The following is a 22,623-nucleotide window of genomic DNA, read 5'->3' as shown; positions in this document are numbered from 1 at the left end:
CCACTGCCCAAGGTGGGTTCATGGGAACAAGAATCAGAGGTGCCGTGTCTTTTCCATTCCACCTTTAGAATCCAAGTCAAGCTTCTGCACCTATGTCCCTGACATCTTGGCCTGGTTCTCACAGAGATGCCTGTGCTTGAGTCTCTATGATCAGCCACTGCTGTGGGTCTCCTGCCCCAGCCCACTCACGACACAGCACCAGCAAGCAAACTGAGGTCACAAAAGCATGCTTACTCTTGTCTCTAGAGATCTGAAGGGACTTCCTTAAATTGCTAAGCCCTCTGGGAAGTAAAATAGTGACCTTCTGTGATTTCTGGACTGAATTCCATTCCTGGTCTGAGTTGACTGAACACAGAGCTCAGGAGCCCTCAGACACCATTATTGATGCCTGGCTGCCGCTATAAACAGTGCCTTGTTGGCAAAGGAGCTGAAAATGTCACCAGCTCGGCTGTCTGAGGCTTACATAGCTGTGAGGCCCTGTGTGTGCACAGGTTGCTGTGACAGAGGGTAGCAGGATGGCTGGATGAACTCTGCCATGTTGGAAAGCTGTAGACGTGTGTGCTACCTGTTCTGGCTCGCCTGTGTTCCTAACCTTGCCTGCAAGGCCCAGCGAACAGAACTCTGATCTGCTAGAGCCACAGGGGACAGAGGCAGCCCATCCTGGGTTCCGAGCCCAGCCAGCACATCACTGCTCCATCTTCTGGTTGGGGGGTGAGTTCTTGTCCTATTTGTCCCAATAGTCAGGACCATGGGGTTTAAGTGTGGTGATCAGATGATGCCAACTTGGGGCTATTATACTAGTGGTTATAATAATAATTTTATAAGGATAATTAATAACAGATACCATTTATTGACTGCTCACTCTGTGCCGGGCAGGGTGCTAAGGGCTTGACCTGCATTATCTAGTTAATCATGCCAATGACTTTATGAGGAAAATTCTACGATGGTTCAGTGGTTGACCACGTTTCCAAAGGCAGCTGCAACAATGCTCTCCATCCCACCTGCACTTTCTCTCCATAATTTTGCCACTGCCTCATCAAGAGGCAGATTCCTGTGGAATCTGGGCTGGTCTGTGACTGCTTTGACCAACAGAATGCTGCGTAAATGATATTCGGGGACTTTCAAGCCCAGGTGTTAAGAGGCCTGGTACCTTCTGTGCTCACCCTCTGAGGGAAGCCAGATGCCATGTCAGGAGTCCAACAATGTAAGACTGCCATGATACGAGGAAGTCAAAGCCAGCTACGTGCAGAGGCCACGTGGAGAGAGAAAAAGAGATGCAGAGCTGAGGCAGCGGGCATGTGAGCTGAAGCAGCCGTTCTTGGACGTTCCAGCCCCAGCAAATGCCACATGGGATGGAGAAGAGCCATCTCTGCCGAGCGTTCCCTAAATTGCTGAATAAATGAACAAATGATTTCCTGTTGTCCTAAGCCACTAACACAGCAGATGGATGTGATAACCAAAATAGATCCTCACTGTACAAGGGAGAAAACGGCATCTTAGGGAGGTCACACAGCTAGTGAGTAGAGGAGCCAGGATTCAAGACTCCAGGGTCTGAGCGCCCGACCCCAACTCCACAGGACCGCCACCGTCTAGTGCGTGATAGAGCCAGAGAGCTCTGCCTCTCGACTTATGACTCGTGTTAATGGGCAAATCCCTGAACCACAGTTTTCTCTTCGGCAAAATGGGATGCAGTCACAATCCACCCTACTTAATGTTTCCATGAAGCTCTGATGAGAGAATGCAGGTGAGCGTGCTCTTATTACTGTTTCTATCACTTTGAAGAAATTGTGTTTTGGGCACTGTACCAAGTGCTTTGGGGACATAAAACTAATTAGACATGATCCCTGCCCTCAAGTAGTTAATGTGAGTTCAGTGCATGAGCTGATATAACCACATGAACAAGGGGGCTCTGAGTGTGAGTGGGTGGCAGGTGGGAGGGATCACCCCAGCTCTGGATTCAGGGTCTAGGCTTCACGGTGGGTGTGGCACTTCGGTGAGCTCCACCTCACCTGTGCCCAGGGTGTGGATGACAGGAGCAGGTAGAGGGGGCAGAGTAGGGGGAGGAGTCTCCTTCTAGACATGGGAGGACACATCCAAGGGCTCAAGTGTAGGAAAGCAAAGGATGAGTTCTGGGCATTAAAATGAAGCCCGAGTTGGGTGGTATTGGAAGGTCTGGCAAAGGAAGACTTTCTATTTTACCCACAGGCAATTCCAAGGGGTGGGGACACTGATAATGCAGGAGAGAGGGGATGGTAGATAGAGGAATGTCCCAAATGGTGCAACAGGGGACAGGTGGAGTCTATTGAAGGGAGGAGAGGGTGGATAAAGCTTCAGAGATGCTTTGAGGTGGGAAATGGAAGCCGGAGACCTCAAGTTGGAGGACATTCATCTTCTCTGCAGAACAGTGCTGGTGACAGCACCTGCCAAGGGGCAGAGGTAAGGGCTGGCGGGGGGCTTGTGAGGATGGAGACTGCTGGGAGCAACCACTCTGGGGAACACAGGAAGTGCCCCTGCTTTGTTCTGTCATTTGTGTACCGGTTTTCTTTTACCAATCAGGTTATGAGTGTTTAGAAGACAGGAAACATTTAATTCTTGACGGCCTCTCCCAAGCCTAAGGGAGGGCTCAGCACGTAGTAGGCTCCCAATACATGAGTGTGGAATATGAGCTGAGTGATGTGCACCAGCTACTTAGGCTGCAATTTCTCCAGGCTTTCTTTTGATGACGTGGCTTGAGGATACATCCCTCACCTTTTGCCTGGAACTTTCTATCACCAGAAGAGTGGCAATTTTGGCAGCCACAAGGACATCTGGGGGAGAAATGGCAGCCTCTTAACTGTGTCTAAAGCAACTGCATTACCAACATTAGGATGTTTATCAAGGGTTATGGCAGGTGAATATAACTGATTAGCATAAAATCCACATGACACTGAACAACGCAATCTCTTTCAGACAACTTTTTAGTTAAAGTAGCAGTGATTTAGGCTGTAGTTTCCTGATCTTTCTCACCTCAGATCCTTTCCTCACACCCCCTTGCACTGACCCAGATCCCATCAGAGGATGACTCGGAGAAAAGTGGAGCAATGAGATGTGTGTCGTGTTGTAGCAAGACAGCATCTTCCCTGAGCTGACTGGGCACCATGTGACCTTGTTGCCGAGGACAACGGACCAAGTGAACTGAAGACTCTTGAAGGAAGGGAACTGGGGGTGATGGGATGATCTTGGCAGCAGGCAGAGGAAAGTTGTTTCTGAGGGGAACCAACTAGAACAAATACTTTAGCTAACTTCATGGCAGGCTGTGGCTACAGTGGGAGGTGGGGCTGGCGGTTTGTGATGGAGCTGTTATGGGTGGCAATACTGAGATGAGGTGTATGGGGGGGGTGGAAGAATGGGTACCCAAATAGCCCAGGACTTGAGGCTGATGGGAGAGAGGGGCTTCTTGGGCCTCAACGACGTCCAGACTACCTCAGCTGCGCGGGGATTATACAACCCAACCCCTTCATGCACTCTGGTGTGTACGAACTCTTGTGGTTTGATTCAGTACACATGACCCCCTGGAGGCATCCAGGAGGAGCCGTGCTTGACCCTAATAGAACTTCAGTCCATCCCAGAGATCAGAGGGTGGATCACTGTATTATTAATAATGCAAGAGATCCGTCCACAAACCACAGTGAGTCTGAAGAGCTAACTAGCTTACTAGTTTTGCTTGGGTTCCCCAGAAGCAGAGCCAGACACAGGGATCCTGGTACCTGCCAATAATTAAGGAGTTCCTTTCAGGAAAAGGGGGAGAAGGAAAGCAGTTCAGGGCAACGTAAAGTGTTAAGCCAGGAGGTGGTCTTGGCTGGACTCTGGCTACAGCCCGACCCCTCAGAGAGCTCTGGAGTGTGGATCACACCACAGGGTGGAGTCCACTTTGCAGCTTTTAAACCCCACTGTCAGTCAGTCATTGGCCGACGGCTGAGGACTGGGGGGGCACGCCTACCATCCTAGGCCAGGTCTTCTTTTCGGCGGAGGGCAAGTCTCTGGGCATCTGTGGCGTCAGCAGCCAACAGTCATGGCGGCAGCCTGGTGAAGGGGATTTCGCTGGGGCACTAACTGTGTCTACTACATTTGTCATTTGGTATCGGATGATCCTTTGCAGCCCTCAAAACTCATGTGCTGTGAGATGGGAAACCCATATGACTACAATTAGACATTTGAGAGTAAAACTTCACGCAGGAAAGGCCAAGGCTGTTCCTGGCCCACTCACCAGGGCCCGTAAGGATTCCGTCTCAGCCTGCAGGCTCTGGATTTGGCAGGAAGTGTTGTGCAACTCCACCCTGAGGGCAGCAGCCAGCTTCTCTTCCTGGGTCTGGGCCCTGCGGGCCACCTCCGTCTGTTGCTGTGGAGAGGCAGGGGTGAGCAAGGGGAGCCAGGGCCTGAACCCGTCCTTCCCTCTTACCTTCTCCCGTCACCACCCCGCGGCCTCTAACGCAGAGGAAACAGCCATTTGATTTAAAAATCACTCTTTTTCTATCGGCACTCACACCAGCTTGTATTCCAACATTTATTTAGTTTGAACATATAATGCATGCAAATGGAATAAAATTCAAAAAATTTTCTAAAGGATATATAGTAGAAAGTCTCCTTTTCTTCCTGTACCCTAATTACTTTGTTCTCCTGTTTCTAGTTTCTCATATCTCCTTCCAGAAATATTTCATATATTTATAAATAAATGCATATGAGCATCCCTCCTTGCTTTGGTACTTAACATATTTTTAGAAATTATTCTATAGCAGTATATATAGATCACTTACATTTTTTAAAGGGCTGCATGGTAATGCCTTGCTTGGAAGTACTATGATTATTTGGAAGTTCCCCACTGATGGACACTTAGCTTGTTTCCAGTCTTGGCCCATTATGAACAATGATGCAATCCCTCATTTTCCATACATGGGAGGATCTCTGAGGGGTAAATTCCTGTAGTGGAACTGCTGAATCAAAAACGTAAGCATTTGTGGACTTCCCTGGTGGCTCGGTAGTTAAGAATCCGCCTGCAATGCAGGGGACACAGGTTTGAGCCCTGGTCAGGGAAGATCCCACATGCCACGGAGCAACTAAGCCCGCGAGCCACAACTACTGAGCTTGCGTGCTGCAACCACTGAAGCCTGCGAGCCTAGAGCCTGTGCTCCGCAACAAGAGAAGCCACCTCAGTGAGAAGTCCACGCACCGCAGTGAAGAGTAGCCCCCGCTCGCCGCAACTAGAGAAAGCCCGTGCGCAACAACGAAGACCCAATGCAGCCCCCCTACCAAAAAAAGTAGGCATTTGTAATTTTGATAAACGTTGGGAATTTGTAACCGCTTCCAGTGCTCCAATTGCCCCACACCTTGCTCAAACAAGGAGTGAACAAACTTGACCTGATAGTCCCTGTTTCCCTGTAAAAACCCATCTGACCACACTGTGAATTTAGGGGGAAGGTCTGTGCCTTGAACCTTCTCCCCAGAGCAAGATGGACATATTCTGATTACTCCTCTTTGCTGGGGAAAAGGGAAAACACGAGAGCTCTCCCTCATTTATCTTCAGTGCAGTCTGATAAAATGTCTACAAGTCAGTGATGTAGAAGAAAATAAACTGCTTTCTCTCTTAAGTTACTGGCTTTCTGAATTTGCCATCTTTACCACATATGAATACTTATTTACAGAATTATGCGCAAATAGTCCAACCTAACTGACTGGCTAAGAAATCCCAAGTCAAAAGGCTCACATCTCAGTAGTAGTTCTGCCAGTTCTTGCTGTTTGGGGGCTATAAAGAGCTCAACAAAAATGTCCATTAAAGGCTTGGGAGCAGCTGAAGGAGAACATAACCCGTGGGCCCTCCTCTGACTGGTTGGCCCGTGGCTGTGTGTCTCCGGGCCATTATTCAGCCTCTCTGAGTTCCAGTCTCTGCCCGTAGATGACATTGAGTGGGGAACGATAATCATATGATGACTGCCTCCTGGGATCACTATGAGGCTCCCATCAGGTTATGCATATGGAGGCTGTTAGAACCTTAAAATCATACAAATATTGGCTATATATATTTTCCATGTGTAACAAGGAATGTAGTACCCAACAAATGAGTTTGTAAAAAGCTACTATGAGTTGAATACTACTAACGATAACTAATATATTGAGCATTTTGTGCCAAATGCTCTGTTAACTGCATCTTTTTTTTTTTTTTTTTGGCTGTGCTATGCAGCTTGTGGGATCTTGGGTCTCCAGTGGTGAAAGAGCAGAGTCATAACCACCGGACCACCAGGGAATTCCCTTAACTACTTTAAGTCCATATATCATTTAATCTTTACAACCCTGTGGAGCAAGTGTCATTGTTATTTCCATTTTACATGAGGAAACTGAGGCACAGAGAGATTGAGCTATTTATTCAAGATCAAATGGTCCGGACTTCCCTGGTGGCTCTGTGGTTAAGAATCCACCTGCCAATGCAGGGGACACGGGTTCGAGCCCTGGTCCGGGAAGATCCCACATGCCGCAGAGCAACTAAGATGGGGGCACCACAATTTCTGAGCCCGGGCAGCTAGAGCCCGTGCTCTGCAACAAGAGAAGCCACCGCAGTGAGAAGCCCACACACCGCAATGAAGAGTAGCCCCTGCTCGCTGTAACTAGAGAAAGCCCGTGTGCAGCAATGAAGACCCAACACAGCCAAAAATAAATAAATAAATAAAAATTTTTAAAGAAGGAGCATATGGCCCATGAGGGTCAGAGCTGGGATTCAAGCCCAGCAGCCGACCCCAGCGCTGTGCTCTTAACAACCAGTACTTAATGCTGCCAATTCCACCAATGCCTCTACTTAAGACCCTCCAAATTAGAGCTGTCTCCCTCAAAGTGAATGTGGATCCCTCTAAAATACCCTCATGGTTCACCAAGTCCTGTGATCAGTAGCCTGGTTTTTCTTCCTCCCTCTGGTGCCGGGGCCTGGCCAGATGGGCTGCGTGGGAGAGGGGTACCCCGGCAGACAAGTGGAGTCAGAGTGGCCAGGGGCAACCATGAGCTGAAGCTGGCTCCTAAAAGCTCACAAAAGCCAAGTGCTAAAGTTTCAGGAATTTTGTGAGCTGGTGCTTATGCAGCCATCATTCAAAATTAGATTATATCAAGTTACAGTCGAATAAGTTATATGAAAAAGGGTAATACATAAACACATCACTGGCTAATTATTTTGCATTTTATCATTATCTATGTTACTGAGGTAATTTACATCAATGGTACCTGTGTGGTAGAAATAACACATAATGCTGTGCTCCTGCACATCTCTTCCCAACTTTGTGCTCATTTACATCATGTTAGTAGTTTGAAATCAGCCATGGTGAGAGTATTTACACCATGGAAACTGGCAAACACTACAAATCAGAGGTTGAATTATTGTTTTGTTGATTGTCCAGATGTAAGAAAGGGATGCAGAAAATGTTAATAATGCAGATTAAACTTAAAAGTGGGTCATGTCTGTAGCTATTGCACTGGGAATGGCACAAAAATTAGAGGGACTATTCTTCCAGTATCTGAAAATTATCATGTGATTCACAAAGAAGTCACTCACAACACTGATGAATGCACTCATCCAAATATTAACCAAAATTCATAGCAGAGCTATCCTCATTCATCATTGATGTGAGTGACTATTTGCTTAATCAGATATTAATAATCAAGCATTTTTCTGTAATCTGACTTTGTGACACTATTGTTGATGACAGAATTATAAAAATGGTTGGTGGATTTCGCAAGAAATAGCAAGTCACACTGAAGCTATAGATGCAAATGGAAAAGCAAAGTATTTTATCTTAAAATGTGTCATTTCTAAAATTACATAAAGAAAACATCACTGGAAACTTTTATGTTACCTTTTAGGTAGTGTTATGAATTTGACTGGCACATAAAAACATATATTTACATTTCCTTGCAGAGAGCAGTTGGGAAACATCCCCAGCACAGGACGGGTAAGAGCCGGGCATGAGGGGAAGTCCAGTCCCATGGAGGCACATTTCAAAGCCTTGGTGGGCAGGTCTGGGGTAAAGCTGCTGGCCAAGGCCATAGCCCTGGCACTGAATGAACTGTCCCTCCTCTCGACTCAGATAATGTACTCGGTAGTTCAGTGGCACACACTGGTCTCTGGAGAGATGAATCCCCAGGTCTTAGTTTTATTGGCAAAATGCTGTACCCAAGTGTTTCCCAGATATTCTTGGACAACCAGCATGGTTTGTCATATATCTGAATACTAATTCAAACTGTTTTTATTTGAACCAATTCACTTTTTCTTTGTAAATAAATGTCTTTAAAATGTAAACTACAGTTAAGTTCTCAGATTTTAAAGTGTGTCAGCATCATCTGGGGGACCTTGTGAAAATGCAGATTCTTACTCAGGAGATCCTGAGTGGGGCCCAGGAATCTGCATTTAATGATGCCTGGTTCATGGAAGCAAAGTTCTAGATTGCTACAGAAACTGATAAAACTGTATTACTTGCCATAGATAAAAGATAACTGAAAAAAAAAATCAATAAAATTAAAGCAAGCCACTGTATTATATTCTAGCAAATGTTGCTTGCCAAGCTGCTGAGTCTCAAAGCTGGCTTTCTCTTTGTTGAAAGGCAAAATTAATAAGTATAAGAGCAGTGTTAATGACGTCCCAGCACCAAATGGAAACTTTCTTGCACCATTTTTTAATTAAGATGGAAAGAGAAAAATAAATTAATTTGATCACTGTGTGTTTCAATTTTGTTTTATATCACGTCCCAGACCTTCTCAAATCAGCTTGCCACAAATGATACTTGCCCTTCATCTGGGGACAGTTAATTGTTTTAACTCACCTAAAAGTGTTACATGTTCTTCTCCAATGGCTTTTTAGATTTATGTTTTCTCGTTATTATAATAACTCTACTTCTGTTTCCATTTCAACCCAATGCCTACAGATTTCTCCTCACAGACCGAATAGGAGGTGTGTGGTTCTAGCTCCTGAGCATGGGAAAGCAGGACTGATCTGTCACTCAGTGCCATTGCTGGGATGTGTGCTGAGGTTCAGATATGTTGGTTCCCAGGCTTGCAAACCAGCTTGAATTCTGGGCTCCACTACGCACGAGCCAAGCCACCCAGGTTTGCACTCCAGCTGTGTTTCTGGGGCAGGAAAGCATGTTGGCATTTTGAAATACGCTAAAAATTTTCAAATTAAAATTTACAAATTGGCACAGTGTTGCACATGAAGGATGGATGTGACAGACAAAGAGCAGCAGGCTGTCGAGTAAGTCAGAATGCAGAATTGGAGGGTCTCCAAATGGAGGGGAAAAGAGCCATCTCCACACCCCACCCATTTGGCTGATTAGCATTGCCATTCCCCAAAACACCCTCGGCGACTGGAAAAAATGGCCACTTTGTGGTGTGAGGGGAGAGTGAGAGTTTAGGAGGGGGCAGAATGTGGAGAGCAATGATGCTGGTGTGTTCTTAGCAGAACACATGTCCAGGCTGAGCCCTCAAGGGTGGACGCGTGCAGCCTGCCTCTCCCCGAGCAGTTGCTGCGTGGGTTCCAGCAAGTCACAAGCTCTCTGGTTTTTGCAGCTGGGGGACAGCTTTATGAGAGTATTGCTCTGCTGCAGAGCACAGCTAACGGCCTTGCTCTTAAGCTTCTCAGATCCCACAGGATCACACAGACCTCATTATGGTCACTCTCATGGAGAAAGGGAAAGCAGTGGTCTTCTTGGGGACAAAGGGGTTCCCGATCTTGCCTGATAGAGGAAGCTTATCCGCTGGGAAGGCACAGATTTGTGGTCTGGAAAGATCCTGACAGAAGTCTGGCCTAACCTTTTGGTCCCTCAAGACAAAGCCCTCCCAACCTCACACAAGATGTCACTTGTGCTCATCCTTAAAAAAGGGGATGAATCAAGGTCCGCCTGCTCCATGAGGTCTGTCTGGGTCAGAGTAGCAGTTAAGAGTGTTGATTCTATAGTCAGAACATGTGGTTTGAATCCCTGCTCTGCCATGGTCTAACTGTGATTTACCTAACCTCTCTGTGCCTCAGTTTCCTCCTGCATAAAATGGATAAAATCACAATACCTATCTCGGGTTAGGAAGGTGAAATGAGAACAGACCTGTCAAGTGCTCAGGACACTGTCGGGCGCTCTGTAAACCTCAATAAATGCACTGCTGGCCCTGCTTTCCCAGCACAGCTCACTCTGCCTGGCGTGGTCTTTCTGTCCGTTGTCTCCCACCTGCACCCCAGCCAACCTCACACTAGACTGTGGCACCTTGTGTGCAGGAACAACTTCTTACTCACCCCTCGACACCCCCGGGCACCTAACATGGTTTTTACCCCTAGAACATGCCCAACGATGTTTATTGGAGGTCTGCAACGTGTTCCAGGTGCAGGCTCGGGACTCCGGAAGAGGAAGATCTACCAGGAATGGAATTAAATCTCCTTTTCATTAGGAGGATCGGCTGTCATTATTGTAATGCTTATAAGGCACTTTCCAGTCACCCAGTGTCATATAAATGTTATTTAGCTGAGGATAGATTTTGATAGGCAGCACACACACACCTGAACTACCCCAGCCAGACGTAGGATTCACTTGGGAGAAAGCTGGATGCCATCCAGTCTTCACCAGAACATGGGTCCTCCTTAGTGGGAATTAAAAAGAAGTGCATGTCTCACTCGGTGAAACATCAACATTGGCAGAAGAGCTGGCCTGGCTAGGCTGAGCCATGTCTCTCCTTGAACTTACATGAGAGCTGCTTGGCTGTTGAAGCGGCTCTCTTTAGGGTGTAGGACCAATTCCCAGTCTCGGTCAAAGTTGCCAAAGGAAACACAGAGGAGCGTGTGGCTTGGCAAACTCGCTGCCCTTTTGGTCGTGAGTGAGCACACCCTGCTGATGAACAAGGCAGAAGGGGCTCAGCAAGGAGGGGTATTCTGAGGAGAAAAATAAATTCTTCATCCGCAAGTAATTATTGGAGAAGTCTAAGAGACAGCATTTTTGTTCGGGTTCATGGAGATCATCCCATTCCTAAGAAGGCTCGCCTCTGCTCTGTCCCTGCCAGGAGACTAAGTGTTGGATACAAGCCACCTTACCTTAATTTCTCAGGGATTTGGGTTGTTTTGTCTTTGCAGATCTCTTAGTTTTGAAGTAAGATCCCTATGCTTTTCCTGGGAAAGAGTTACTATTAAGAAATATCTAAGACAGCTTTGAGATCGGCAGAATCAGTGGCTGGGGATGAGCAAGAATTGAAGCCAGGGACGTTGTGTCCACAGCACCAAGCATGGGGCCTGCAGCCTGGTTTGTGGTTGACAAATGGAGTGTGAATGAGTGAGTGAAGATTCCTTGGTGGAGGGTATGAGGATGAGGTTGCAACGGTGGATGGGTGTTGACCAGTCGTGGGGTTGGAAACACAATAAAGGAGATGAGGACCTGGCGCCCCCCCCCCCCATGTGGCTGTGCTGGGTAGTGGGGTAAAGGACTGGCAGTGCCCCCTTGATGAGACAGTCTCTTTATTTTCCTTAGTCTGATACCCTACCTTCCTGCCCCCAGCCACACCAGCTGGGTCACACCACCGTAGCACACAGCTGTACTAACACTTCCTTACGGGCTAACAATATCTTTTGAAAGCCAGCTGGAGCTACCATAAATTAAGTAAAAAGACAAGTGACAGGGAGTTCCCTGGTGTCCCAGTGGTTAGGACTCTGAACTTCCAATGCCAGGGCCTGGGTTCAATCCCTGGTTAGGGAATTAGGATCCTGCAAACCTCGCGCTGTGGCCAAAAAAAAAAAAAGACAAGTGACAAGCTGGGAAGATATTTGCAACTTATATCACGGAGAGAGGACTAATTTCTCTAATTTACAAAAAGCCACCACAAACCAGTAAAAAAGAATCCCAGACCTAATAAAAATGGGCAAAAGATAAGATCTGATAGTACACACAAAAGCAAATATGGATGAAATTCAGCATGTAAAAGGATGTTCCACCTTCCTCATTATATGACAAATGCAAGATAAAAGTATACTGAAAAACCATTTTTTACCTATAATATTGGCAAAGATCACAAAGTGATCACAAACTGTGAGAACTCACAGTATCAATGAAGATGCAGGGAATGGACACTCTCAAACATTTCTGATGAGAATATAAATTGTTATAACCTTTATAGAGGGTAATTTGGCAATGTTTATCAAAATTACTGATGCACATAATTTTTGCCCCAGCAATTCCATGTCTATAAATTTATCCAGCGGATAGATTTCTATATTGGGAAATGAGGGACATACAAAGTCAGTGACTAGTCTTATTTATAATAGCTAAAGATTGGAAGCCACCATTCATCAGCAGGGCACAGGTTAAAGAAACCCTGGGATACCTGTTAGCTGGAACAAGGGTTGGCAACTTTTTCTGTAAAGGGCCAGATAGTAAATGTTTTAGGCTTAGCAGGCCATGAGGTCTCTGCTGCAGCTATTCAGCTCTGCTGGTGTAATGCAAATGCAGCCATAGACAATGTGTAAATGATCAGCATGGCTATGTTCCAATAAACCTTTATTTGTGAAAAACAGGCAGCAGGTCAGACTTGGCTTGTGGGCCATAGTTTGCTGCCCCCTGTGGTACAATATTGTGCAGCTAAAAAGCAATATGTTCTGAATGCTACTATTTGTGTTAAAAGAGAAAAGATATACATAGTTTCTTGTACATGCATAAAATGTCTCTGAAAGGGCACACAGGAAAAGGAAAACATTGACTGACCCTACAACAAAGACTGGGTGGCTGGGACATGGGTGGGATGACACTTTTCACTGTATATCATTTTGTACATTTTGAATTTTGAACCAAGTGAAGGTATTAGATATTAAAATGCATAAATAAAAAAAGAAATAAAAGCAAGCTGGGGCCCTTTTGCAAAACTCGCTCTGTGACGTATTTTGAGGTTTAGAAATGCTAGGTGACTCATCTTCAGTGCTTGCTGTGAGCGCACCAGGAGGAATAAACCAGTGCTTATTTCACAGAAGAGCCATTGAGATTATAGCCAACTCACCAACACACAGGGACCCCTAGATTACAGATGCTCTCAGCATTCTGCTCTCTCAAAGGAACTCTTCCAGTTGGCTATCGTGGCAGGACCATATTAGGCCATCTTGGAGCCTAGAGCAAGTGACAGTTGAGTGCCAGAAATCCATTTAATCTAATTTCACATATCCTAGAAAATACTGAATCTTCTTGGTAAAAGCAAGCAAAGAAAAGGCATAGACACAGCAGCCTGTATAAAGTATTTGCCCTCACAGAGCAAGTTATTGTTTGTGAATACGGATGACATGGTAACATGTTATCCAAGGCTTCTAGTCTCTCATGGGTAGATCTAGACCTATGCTGTCCAGTATGGTAGCCACTAGCCACATGTAGATATTTATGTAAGAAGTCATAAACATTAAATAACATTAAGAATTCAGTTTCTCAGGTGTATCAGGCACATTTCCAGCACTCAGTAACCACACATGGCTGAGCTGCCACACTGGACTCTGCACAGATTACAGAACAGCCCTATCACTGCAGAGACTTCCATCAGAGGGCACTGCTCCAGCCCACGTCTGGTGCCTCCTGCAGCTCTAAGACTATCAATAACCAGGAACCTCGCAATTCGTTTCCATCTCTTCACCTCTCTTCATTCTTAACCATCTCCACAATCTGTCATCCTGACTGTTTGAGGCATGATGGTTACAGCTCAGATAAAGTTTCTGACCACAAATACCTTAAACTGATCTGAGGGAAGTGTGACCTACTGTCAGGGCAGGGAGCATGGGAGCAATCTATTTGCTGTGGAGTTCCTGGCCCCGAGGGACTCATAGGAGCTGCCACCCACCCCCCTCCAGCTCACGCTGGTGATTGAATAAGCCTTTGGTTTCTGTGCACGTCACCCAGCTGCAGTGAACAAGGGACAGAGATTTGGCTTCTGAGAATTGAGGGGAGGGCCTCCAATCTCATCAAGGGGAAACTGAAGTGGGGTAGGTCAACCTTTCGAACCCTAAGCAGCCTGATTCAGAAACTTTGGGAGCCCTTAGCCTGCAGGGTGGCCCCGTTTCCAGGAGGACCGCACACTGTAAGGAAAAGGTCAGTTGGAAGAAACATGGGATTATATGTATCATGATGGACTGACACGGACATGGAAGACTACAACTGCGTCATATTTTTGAAAGTGTCTTTTTGGCTACCTGGAACTTCATTTTCCTGTTGATGATATGATGCCTGAAATGCTTGCATTTGTGAAAGAAAAACTTAGTAGAGACAGCCTGGCTGCAGGGAAACTAGAAGCTGCTGGCTCTCTCTCCTCCTTCCTTCCCTCCCTTCCTTCCTTCCTGGTAGCAGAAAACACATCTGTGAAATGGGAATAACAAGAGTTCCTGTTTCTGAGGCTGTTGTGAGAATTAAATGAGCAGAAAGGATGTCAGAGGTCTAGCCAGCACAAATGGCCTCACATGGTTATCAGTTTTATTTTTTAATTCTAGGTCTTCTAACAATGACTGACAGATGATTTCGATGTACCCATAAGTTCTGCAAAAGTTTTAGGAAAGAAGGGCACTGAGAAATCTTAATCTAGCCAACGTCAGTGTACAGCATACTTGCACTCAGGATTCTCTTTTTTGTTTGTCGCTCTACAGAGTGGAAATGTCTCAGCACGTGAATCCAGGAAACAGGTGAATAATAGTGACCCTCCAGTATTCCCCAAGGTGGTCTTTTTAAGGTCTGTCAGTTGCAGACTGGACAGTGTGCTCCATGGCTAGCCAGGAGGCGTGGAGGGCGGTATGGCATGCTGCTGGAGGTTCTTGAAGTATCCCCAAATACCCTGAGCTGGGTAACCGCATCAAACAGAAAAGAAAGGGCCAGACTTTAAAACACTCTGGAAATTCTCTGGACCAACCTGATCCCCCAGTCACTGAATCATGCAACCTGAGAAGCTCCAAAGACTGGACCACTGAGGTTCCCGACATCTATAACACCGTGGCTGGAGAGAACCTAGTGTTACAAGCTTTTACTGATTAAGAAATAAAAAGAGTTGGCAGGAAAGTGATAGCAGATGCTGATGGCATCCACCTTGACTCCTTGGGCCATAACATGTTACTTCTCCCCAGCTTCCTTCCCACTGTCAGATTCTGCACCTCTCTCTGGGAGCTCTCTCTGAAGTCTTTGAAAGGTCACTCTGCTAGCAGATGGCAGATGACTGAGGGGAGTGGGTATTACTACCCCATCTTCCTCGCCTCTCTCCTCTCCTGTACTCTGCACTGTTCCCTAGGCCCCCATGGGGATGCTCCAGTCTCCCCCAGTGGAAGCTGGTTGGATAACGTGCTCTTTGTGTGTTCGCTTCTCTACTTGCCGCAACTTCCAAAGAAACCACCTACACTTCAATATTTGTCTCAGGATCAGTTTCTGGAGGAACTTAAATGAAGACAAATTAATCAAGTCAATTAATTTTTAGCCTCTCCAGGCTGAGAGGTAATTAAATACATGTCTGTATTCTCTCTGCAAAATGTTTAGAAAGCAGTGTGTGCTAAAACCATTTCACATTTGTGCTTTGCAGCCAAGAAACCTACAAGAGATGTTCAGGCTGGACAAAAGTCAGCCCCCGAGGGCATGACGGCAATTGACAAAACTATTTATTGGAGGACTTCTGACTGTCAGCTCTGATCTCTGTTGATGATTAGAGGAATTCACTCATTCTGCAAATATTTTCTGAGCTCCGCCTCTCTGCAAGAGGCCCAGGGAGCATCGGCCAAACTGAAACAAGTACTGTCTGTTTTCTCTGAGATGTAGCTTTCAGATTACTCTATTAAAAAAACACTAATGAATCTGTTCAGAATTAATGTTTGAATGACTGTTGGGCTGGTGATGATTCTCAAGAGGGTGAGGGGTGAATAATAATGAAGTTTTTTTTTTCTTTTTCACACTACGCAGGATTAATTTCTGTTAATTATAATGCCCCTCCACCCTTTCCCAAAGAGATAATCACTATTGTGTGATGTAGACCCCAGGAGGGTTGGGACAGAAACAAGTCTGCAAATTCCTGGGCCACTGTGATTTAGCTTTGGAAGCAGAGCCAAGGAGAAGTGACAGCCTAATGCAGAGAAAAAAATCCCTGGATCAAGAGCCAGGAGAGCTGAACTGTGGTGTTCCAACCAGCTGTGCGACTCCAGGACATCAACTGCCCTCTCTGGGTCTCAGTTTCCTCACCTCTAAAATGAGGGAATGGGACTGATGGTCTCTAGGGTCATTAATTATAAATATTCATGAGTCCCCTAAGAAGCAATGGACCCAAACCATATCTATCCTTTGGTTTCACTTTCTCTTTGTGTGGTTTTGCCTCTCACTGGTTATGGGGGCTGTATTTCATGGAGTTACTAGGCACTATTTGCTGTGGAAATTGTTTGTAGTGACCTGGCCCAAGGATTTGAAGGTTAGAAAGAAGAGCTTTTGAAAAGGGGTAGGGGGTGGAGAATTGGGGAGTGGAAGATGTTTTCTGGGCTGGAGAACATTGGGGGATCCAGACTTGTGAAGACCCTGCGGGGAAGTTTCCTGTTGATACTTGGGGGGGCAGGGGTTGAGGAGGGCTAGGAGAAGAAAGGTCCTCCTGGTTTTCTTTTGGGAGTTTTATCAACTCCTGTGGTTCCCAAACTTGACTGTGTATTAGAATCATCAGTGAGCTTAAAAACCATGAAGTTCCTCTCCTCCTTCTGATTTAATTGGTTTTGGGCCTGGGTGTTTTTGAAAGTGCACTGAAATAATTTTGTTTTGCAGTCAGGATTGAGACCCACTCAATGGTCCCCGAGAAATCAGGAGCAGCCCTCTTGCCTTCTTTCAAATTCTACTTTATTTTTCCCATTTCCTTCATGCTTTCCTTCCTCTTCTGCTCTTTCAATCCTCTGCCTCAGAATTCCAGAATCATGAATGGGTGGGAGAAAGGGAAGGGAAGAACAAACCCTGTACATTCTATTTTCTGGTTAATTCCTTTCTTATTTATGAGGTTTAATAAAAGATGCTTTCCCTCCATGAATATAATTCATACTACTTAAAAAAAACTTAAGAAAAACTCGGAAACAAGAAAGAAAAAGCATCACAACATGAAATGGGTCCCACACTTAAAGACAACCACTGCTAATGCTAATACCTTTATAGTTTAGAGTTTTCTTTCTGATTCATATTTTAAGGGAGACCTTTTCTTCACAGCTTTATTAAGGTATAATTGAAGTACAATAGACCATGTTCTGACCTTTTCTTGATGCCTAGTTTCTTTGTTTGAATGCTTTACCTACTGTGTATAGCAGGGGTTGGCAACTGCAGCCCGAAGGTCAAATCCAGCCCACCTCCTGTTTCTGTAAATAAAGTTTTATTGGAACACAGCCATGCTCACTGGTTACCTTCTGTCCGCAGCTGCTTTCACACCACAGTGGCAGAGCTGAGTATTTCAACAGAGACCATCTTGCCCAGGAAGCCTCAATATTTACTATCTTGTCCTTTACAGAACAAGTTTGCTGACCCCTGGTACATACCATTCTGTACTCTCTTTTTTCTCCCCATTTTACCTTATTGCCTGAGCAGTTCCCATATTGCTATAAATGCTTCATAAATATCATTTCTAATAACTGCCTGATATTTTATTGCATGGTTAGGCTGTGGCTTAGTCTTTCTCCTGTTATTAAATATTTATCCTGTTTTCTTCCCAATTTTTTTCACCCTTATAATAATAAAGGCTTCAGTGGGTATATTTGGATGTACACTTTATCTGTATTTTCAGTTATAACTTTAGGATGGGGTCTAGATTATCCAAGTGGTAAACAGGAGCATTTTATGATTCTTGGTACATGTCATCAAATCCCTTCCTCAAAGATGTCACATGGGTTTGTGCTCCCCAACAACTCAGGAGATCACCCACATTTCCACATGCTTGCCAGCACTATTACCATTTTAAACTTTTTCTGCATTTAGACAGGTAAACAAAAAGCTTTGTTTTAAATTGCATTTCTTTTCTGTCTAACGAGATTGAAATGGTTGCTTTTCTTCTTTTGCATGTCGGCTGCTACTCATCTTTGCTTGGCCTCCTTCTGCACAGGGCAGAGTGAGCATGCTGGTCCTGCCTCTTACCTTAGCTTGGAGCAAGGCGCCCGCTTCCGCCCGCTTCTTTTCCACATCTCTCTCCCAGTGAATTCTGATCGTCTCAAGGATGTCATCCAGCCCAGTGCCAATGGGAACATCCAATTGTTCCAACTCAGACCCTGCCAGCTGTTTGTATAGCATTTTCACATCCTGAAAATGACAACATATACCTCAGTGAGTTCCAGAGGAGAAAGAAAAGACACAGAATTCTAGCCAGCTGAAGCCCAGCTCCGTGGGCAATACTTTGCTTCTCATTTTGCTGCTGCCAAACATGGCGCTTCACAAAGACAGGCAAAGTCCCTGGTCCTCTTCCCAGCATGGGCGCTATATTCTCTTTTCCCCAGGATGCATTTCTTAGGCTACTCTTCACAAACCCATGCCCACCCAAAGCAAAAATCAAAATAAATAAATAACAAAATAACAACACAGAGTAAGCAATAACAGCAAGATGAAATTTATGAATTTCATCAAGTCAGAGGGGGCGGAAAGAGATTTAAAGATAACTGCGGAGTTTTTAAAGCGTTACCTTTGGAGAGTGGTGACAAACTATGGAGCTAAGGACAGGAGGAAGTGGGCTTATTGATTCCTGGTTAGCTTACAGTTGGACAAAAGAAGGAACTTCCCAATGTGAACATGGTTAAATGGGTTTTGACTTTTTCCAACTGCAAGCACTTTTTGGGTCTTGGATGTTTGGACCTTGACTGGTGTGAGGTGGTTTAGAATCACTGCAGTTCTGCAGGACACGGGACCACATCACCACAGGCGGTCCCCTTCAGTCCTGTCACTCAACGATCCGACCTAATTTCATTGAGTGTGACTAAACCACAGCCTGGGTCTACTCTTGGAGTTATTTTGTTTGTCCAGTACAGTATTGAAAAAAAAGTCTGAACTAGAAAGCTTAGGGGATGCTCCCTCCGATTCAACACACGTTCCATCACTCACTACTGCTTGGACCTGCTGCCTCCCCATTTATGTACCGGCCTGGTCCCTGAAGCCATTTGAGTTTGAAACTCAGGGTAACCTCACCCACTACAAGAAGTTGGAAATATTTTACTGGCATTTTGCCTGCAGCCCTGGGCAAGTGACGCGGAACGTCACCTGTGTTGTGAAGCTCAGCCAGACAGAGGAGTGCCCTCACCTACCTCTTCATAGCTCCTTGACAGAAAACCAAGTTCTTCTTTCAGGCTTTCTATTTGACTCTCCAGATCCTTTTTTGTCGAATTTGCTTCATCAATGACTTTGTACAGAGAGTTAATTTCCTCTTCTGCCGCCTTCCGAAACGGCTGCTCATTTTCATATCTGTAGGTAAAGGAACTCAATCAGCAGAGCTGGGTGACCCCAAAGAAAAATAATCAGATTATAAATGTGACCAACAGATCAATTATGGATACTTAGGCAATGAATGTTAAAAGTCACTGTTCCAATGGGTTTGAGGACACTGTTAATGCAATTGCTGCCTGTTGACTTACTAAAATGAAAGCGATTGCAGCCAACTTCTGATAACAGGGCACCTGGATTAATTAGGTGACATCCTCATGGGGCACTGGAAGCACAGAGCTCTAGGGAAACTTCTCCAAGAGGGCAGATCCAGGTAAGGGGACCAGTGTTGTCATCATTATGTTGATCTGTCGTCCTTTTCACCTGGGGATCCTTTAACGAACATTACTGAGAATCTGCTAAGTCCCAGGCTGTGTGCTGGTGATCCCCAAATGAAGAACGTGCATGGTTCCTCTCCCAAAAAGCCCAGGTAAAATTTCAGGACCGTGGCTGCAAACCCAAATGCCTTCAGGGACCAAGTGGGGAAAGTAGATGAGGGATGAGGGCCAGGTCTGGGCAACAGCAAGAGGTGGGGATTGACACGCGTAGGACAGCACATGCTTCACCTAAAGGGGCGCTGTTGCCCAGCCCTCCCCATCACTGCAGCGTGGGAAGGGGTATGCCCTTCTCTTGAGAAACCAGAAACCTGGATTTGCATGCGAAATACGCAAAAACACACAGGCACACATATACACGCAGACGCAAGTCTGAAACTGCCCCCTCTGCATTGTTTCAATCTCTGGTTTGCACAGGGCCTTTTTTCTAACAACTACCCAACATCTTTGGCAGTTTCTCCCAGTGGCACTCCTTTCTTCCATGGCCTTCCACTCAGCCAAATTTCACACCTTCCCTTCATCCATCCACAGAAGGGAGAAATCTCACACCTCTCATTTCAGAAAGCCTCTTAAAGTCTTAGAATTTTAAAGGATTTTCGTGTTCAACTATCCAAACTCCTGCCTGGTGACAATCCCTTGATGTCATTGTTGATAGGTGATCATGCAGGCTCTGCTTCAATACTTCCAGCGATGGGGACCTCATCATCTCCCAAGGCCATCATGCCATTTTTGGACAGCTCTAACTATTGCAAATTGCTTCCTTCAAGAGCTTTAGTCTCTATTCCTGAAAGAGTCTGAGTTCCACCCACTGGAACACCCAAAGTCAGTCTAATCCTTCCACTGGCAGCCCTACAAATATTTGGAGACACTCTCTTATGTCGCTCTCTTGTCCCCCATCTCCATCCCCTACACCCCTACAAGCCTTTTTGTCCTCAGGTTAAGCATTCCTACTTCCTTCCTCCATTTTTCATGTAAATGGGTTTTCATATTCATCATTATAGAGGGCAGGGACTATGACCCTTTCGTTTTTGTTTTTGCAGCAGCAGGTTTAAGATATATTTTTGGAATGACTTGAAATGCTCCAATTGGTCTGTGTCCTTCTTAAAATGTGATACAGAGAATGAAATGCAAAACTCCAGATATTACCTGATTACTTCAGGGTCTTGTGGGACTGTCTGCTCCTTTGTTTAAACCCTTTAATTCTATTCATCAAGGATCCTAAGATTTGTATTGTGGGTTTTTGTTTGTATGTTTGTTCATTTCATTTTGATTAGCTGTATTTGCTGCTAACTAATATTGAGTCTCCTGCCAAGTAGACGCCCCGAACATTTTTCACAAAAGCTACTTTCAGCCCAATTTCCCTGTCCTCCTGGGTGCAACTGGTATTTGAACCCAGGAATAGGAGTTTATGTTTATCCTCTTTCAGTGTCATTGGTCCATTGTTCCAGTGTATTGGGATCAGAACCGTGATTCTGTCATTCTACTCTTCACCACCCCAACTGGCTTTGTATCATCTGCCATTTTGCCACACCTGCTTTCAAGCACCTTGCAGTTAAAAATAGTAAATGAAGGGACTGAGGACAGAGTCCTGTGGCATACCACCAGAGACTTCCCTCAGAGTTGGATTTCTACATTTGAATCAGCACTTGGGGGCTGGTTTCTGAAACGTTTTTCTGTGCTCTATATGTGGAATTAGATTTTTACTTTTTTTTTTTTTTTTTTTTTTTTTTTTTTTTAAATTATTATTTATTTATTTATTTATTTGGCTGTGTTGGGTCTTCGTTTCTGTGTGAGGGCTTCCTCTAGTTGCGGCAAGCGGGGGCCACTCTTCATTGCGGTGCGCGGGCCTCTCACTATTGTGGCCTCTCTTGTTGCGGAGCACAGGCTCCAGACGCACAGGCTCAGTAGTTGTGGCTCACGGGCCTAGTTGCTCCGCGGCATGTGGGATCTTCCCAGACCAGGGCTCGAACCCGTGTCCCCTGCATTAGCAGGCAGATTCTCAACCACTGCGCCACCAGGGAAGCCCGGAATTAGATTTTCTACCCAACTTTATTCTTTTTGAAGGATTGCATTCTTATTAACATTTAGTTCTTTTGGAAACAAGTCCTATCCTTCCAGCTGAGATGGAAACTCTCTCATACGACGGGGATTAGTCTCTTTTGACCCAAGCTGGAAGAATCCCCCACGTGCCTCTGGAGTCCTATTTTGCTCACCTCTCCAGGGAGCCTGATGCCTTTCAGCACATGATCCATTCAGCATTACTGGAGGTTCTGGTCTCCTACAGACCGTTTTCTTGGCAGTCCTCCGAGGGATAACTCTGTGATATCCCCCAAGGCTGCTGTTACACTTTTAGCATTTTTTTCACTGCCTCATTTTGAATGGTGCTTCAGTTAGAACCCCTGGGTGCTCATGACACCCAGAGCTGTCTTGCCTTGACCTGCAGGCCACTCTAACACAACATTGTCTACGGCATCCCATCACTTCTGCTTGGCTGCTCCACCATCAGCTCAACTCAGCTTCCTCAAAACCAAACTTATTATCAAACCCTGAATTTTAGGTAAGTGTTCCCTCCCCAATTTTCTATTTCATTCAAAGAATCACCTTCTAAATTACCTAAGTTCAAAGTCTGGAACTTACCTTTAACCTTCTCTTTTCAGGCTGTCTAGATAATTTTCAAATCCAGCCGGTTAGTTCTTCAACCCACCCCTCAAGTCTGCCCATTGCTACCATCCCAGGCAGGCCCTGAACTACGCCTCCCGTTGTCTTCCCAGGCCCACAGCATTGCCCCCAGAGTGACTGTCCTTAACCACATGGAGTCACTCCTCTGCTCAGATGCCTTAAGT

At 45.5% G+C, this 22,623-nt stretch overlaps 1 protein-coding gene across 2 annotated transcripts in view; it reads right to left on the bottom strand.

Annotated features, from left to right (window-relative positions):
- Positions 1-22,623, bottom strand: part of BFSP2 (beaded filament structural protein 2) — a 77,247-nt gene that overhangs the window by 4,785 nt on the left and 49,839 nt on the right. Inside the window, exons 3-5 of one of the 2 annotated variants that reach the window (XM_036851021.1) lie at positions 19,271-19,427; positions 18,117-18,278; positions 4,247-4,378 (exon numbers count right to left, since the gene is read on the bottom strand). In XM_036851021.1, coding sequence (XP_036706916.1) covers positions 4,247-4,378; positions 18,117-18,278; positions 19,271-19,427 — 451 coding nt within the window. The remainder of the gene's footprint in view (positions 1-4,246; positions 4,379-18,116; positions 18,279-19,270; positions 19,428-22,623) is intronic. The other variant, XM_036851022.1, reaches the window with a different exon arrangement.

Source organism: Balaenoptera musculus, chromosome 4 (assembly GCF_009873245.2).
Source record: "Balaenoptera musculus isolate JJ_BM4_2016_0621 chromosome 4, mBalMus1.pri.v3, whole genome shotgun sequence".
In the NCBI taxonomy this organism is placed as follows: Eukaryota; Metazoa; Chordata; class Mammalia; order Artiodactyla; family Balaenopteridae; genus Balaenoptera; species Balaenoptera musculus.
Note: the sequence above shows the minus strand (reverse complement) of the source record. Positions and strands in the feature narration are given on the sequence as shown.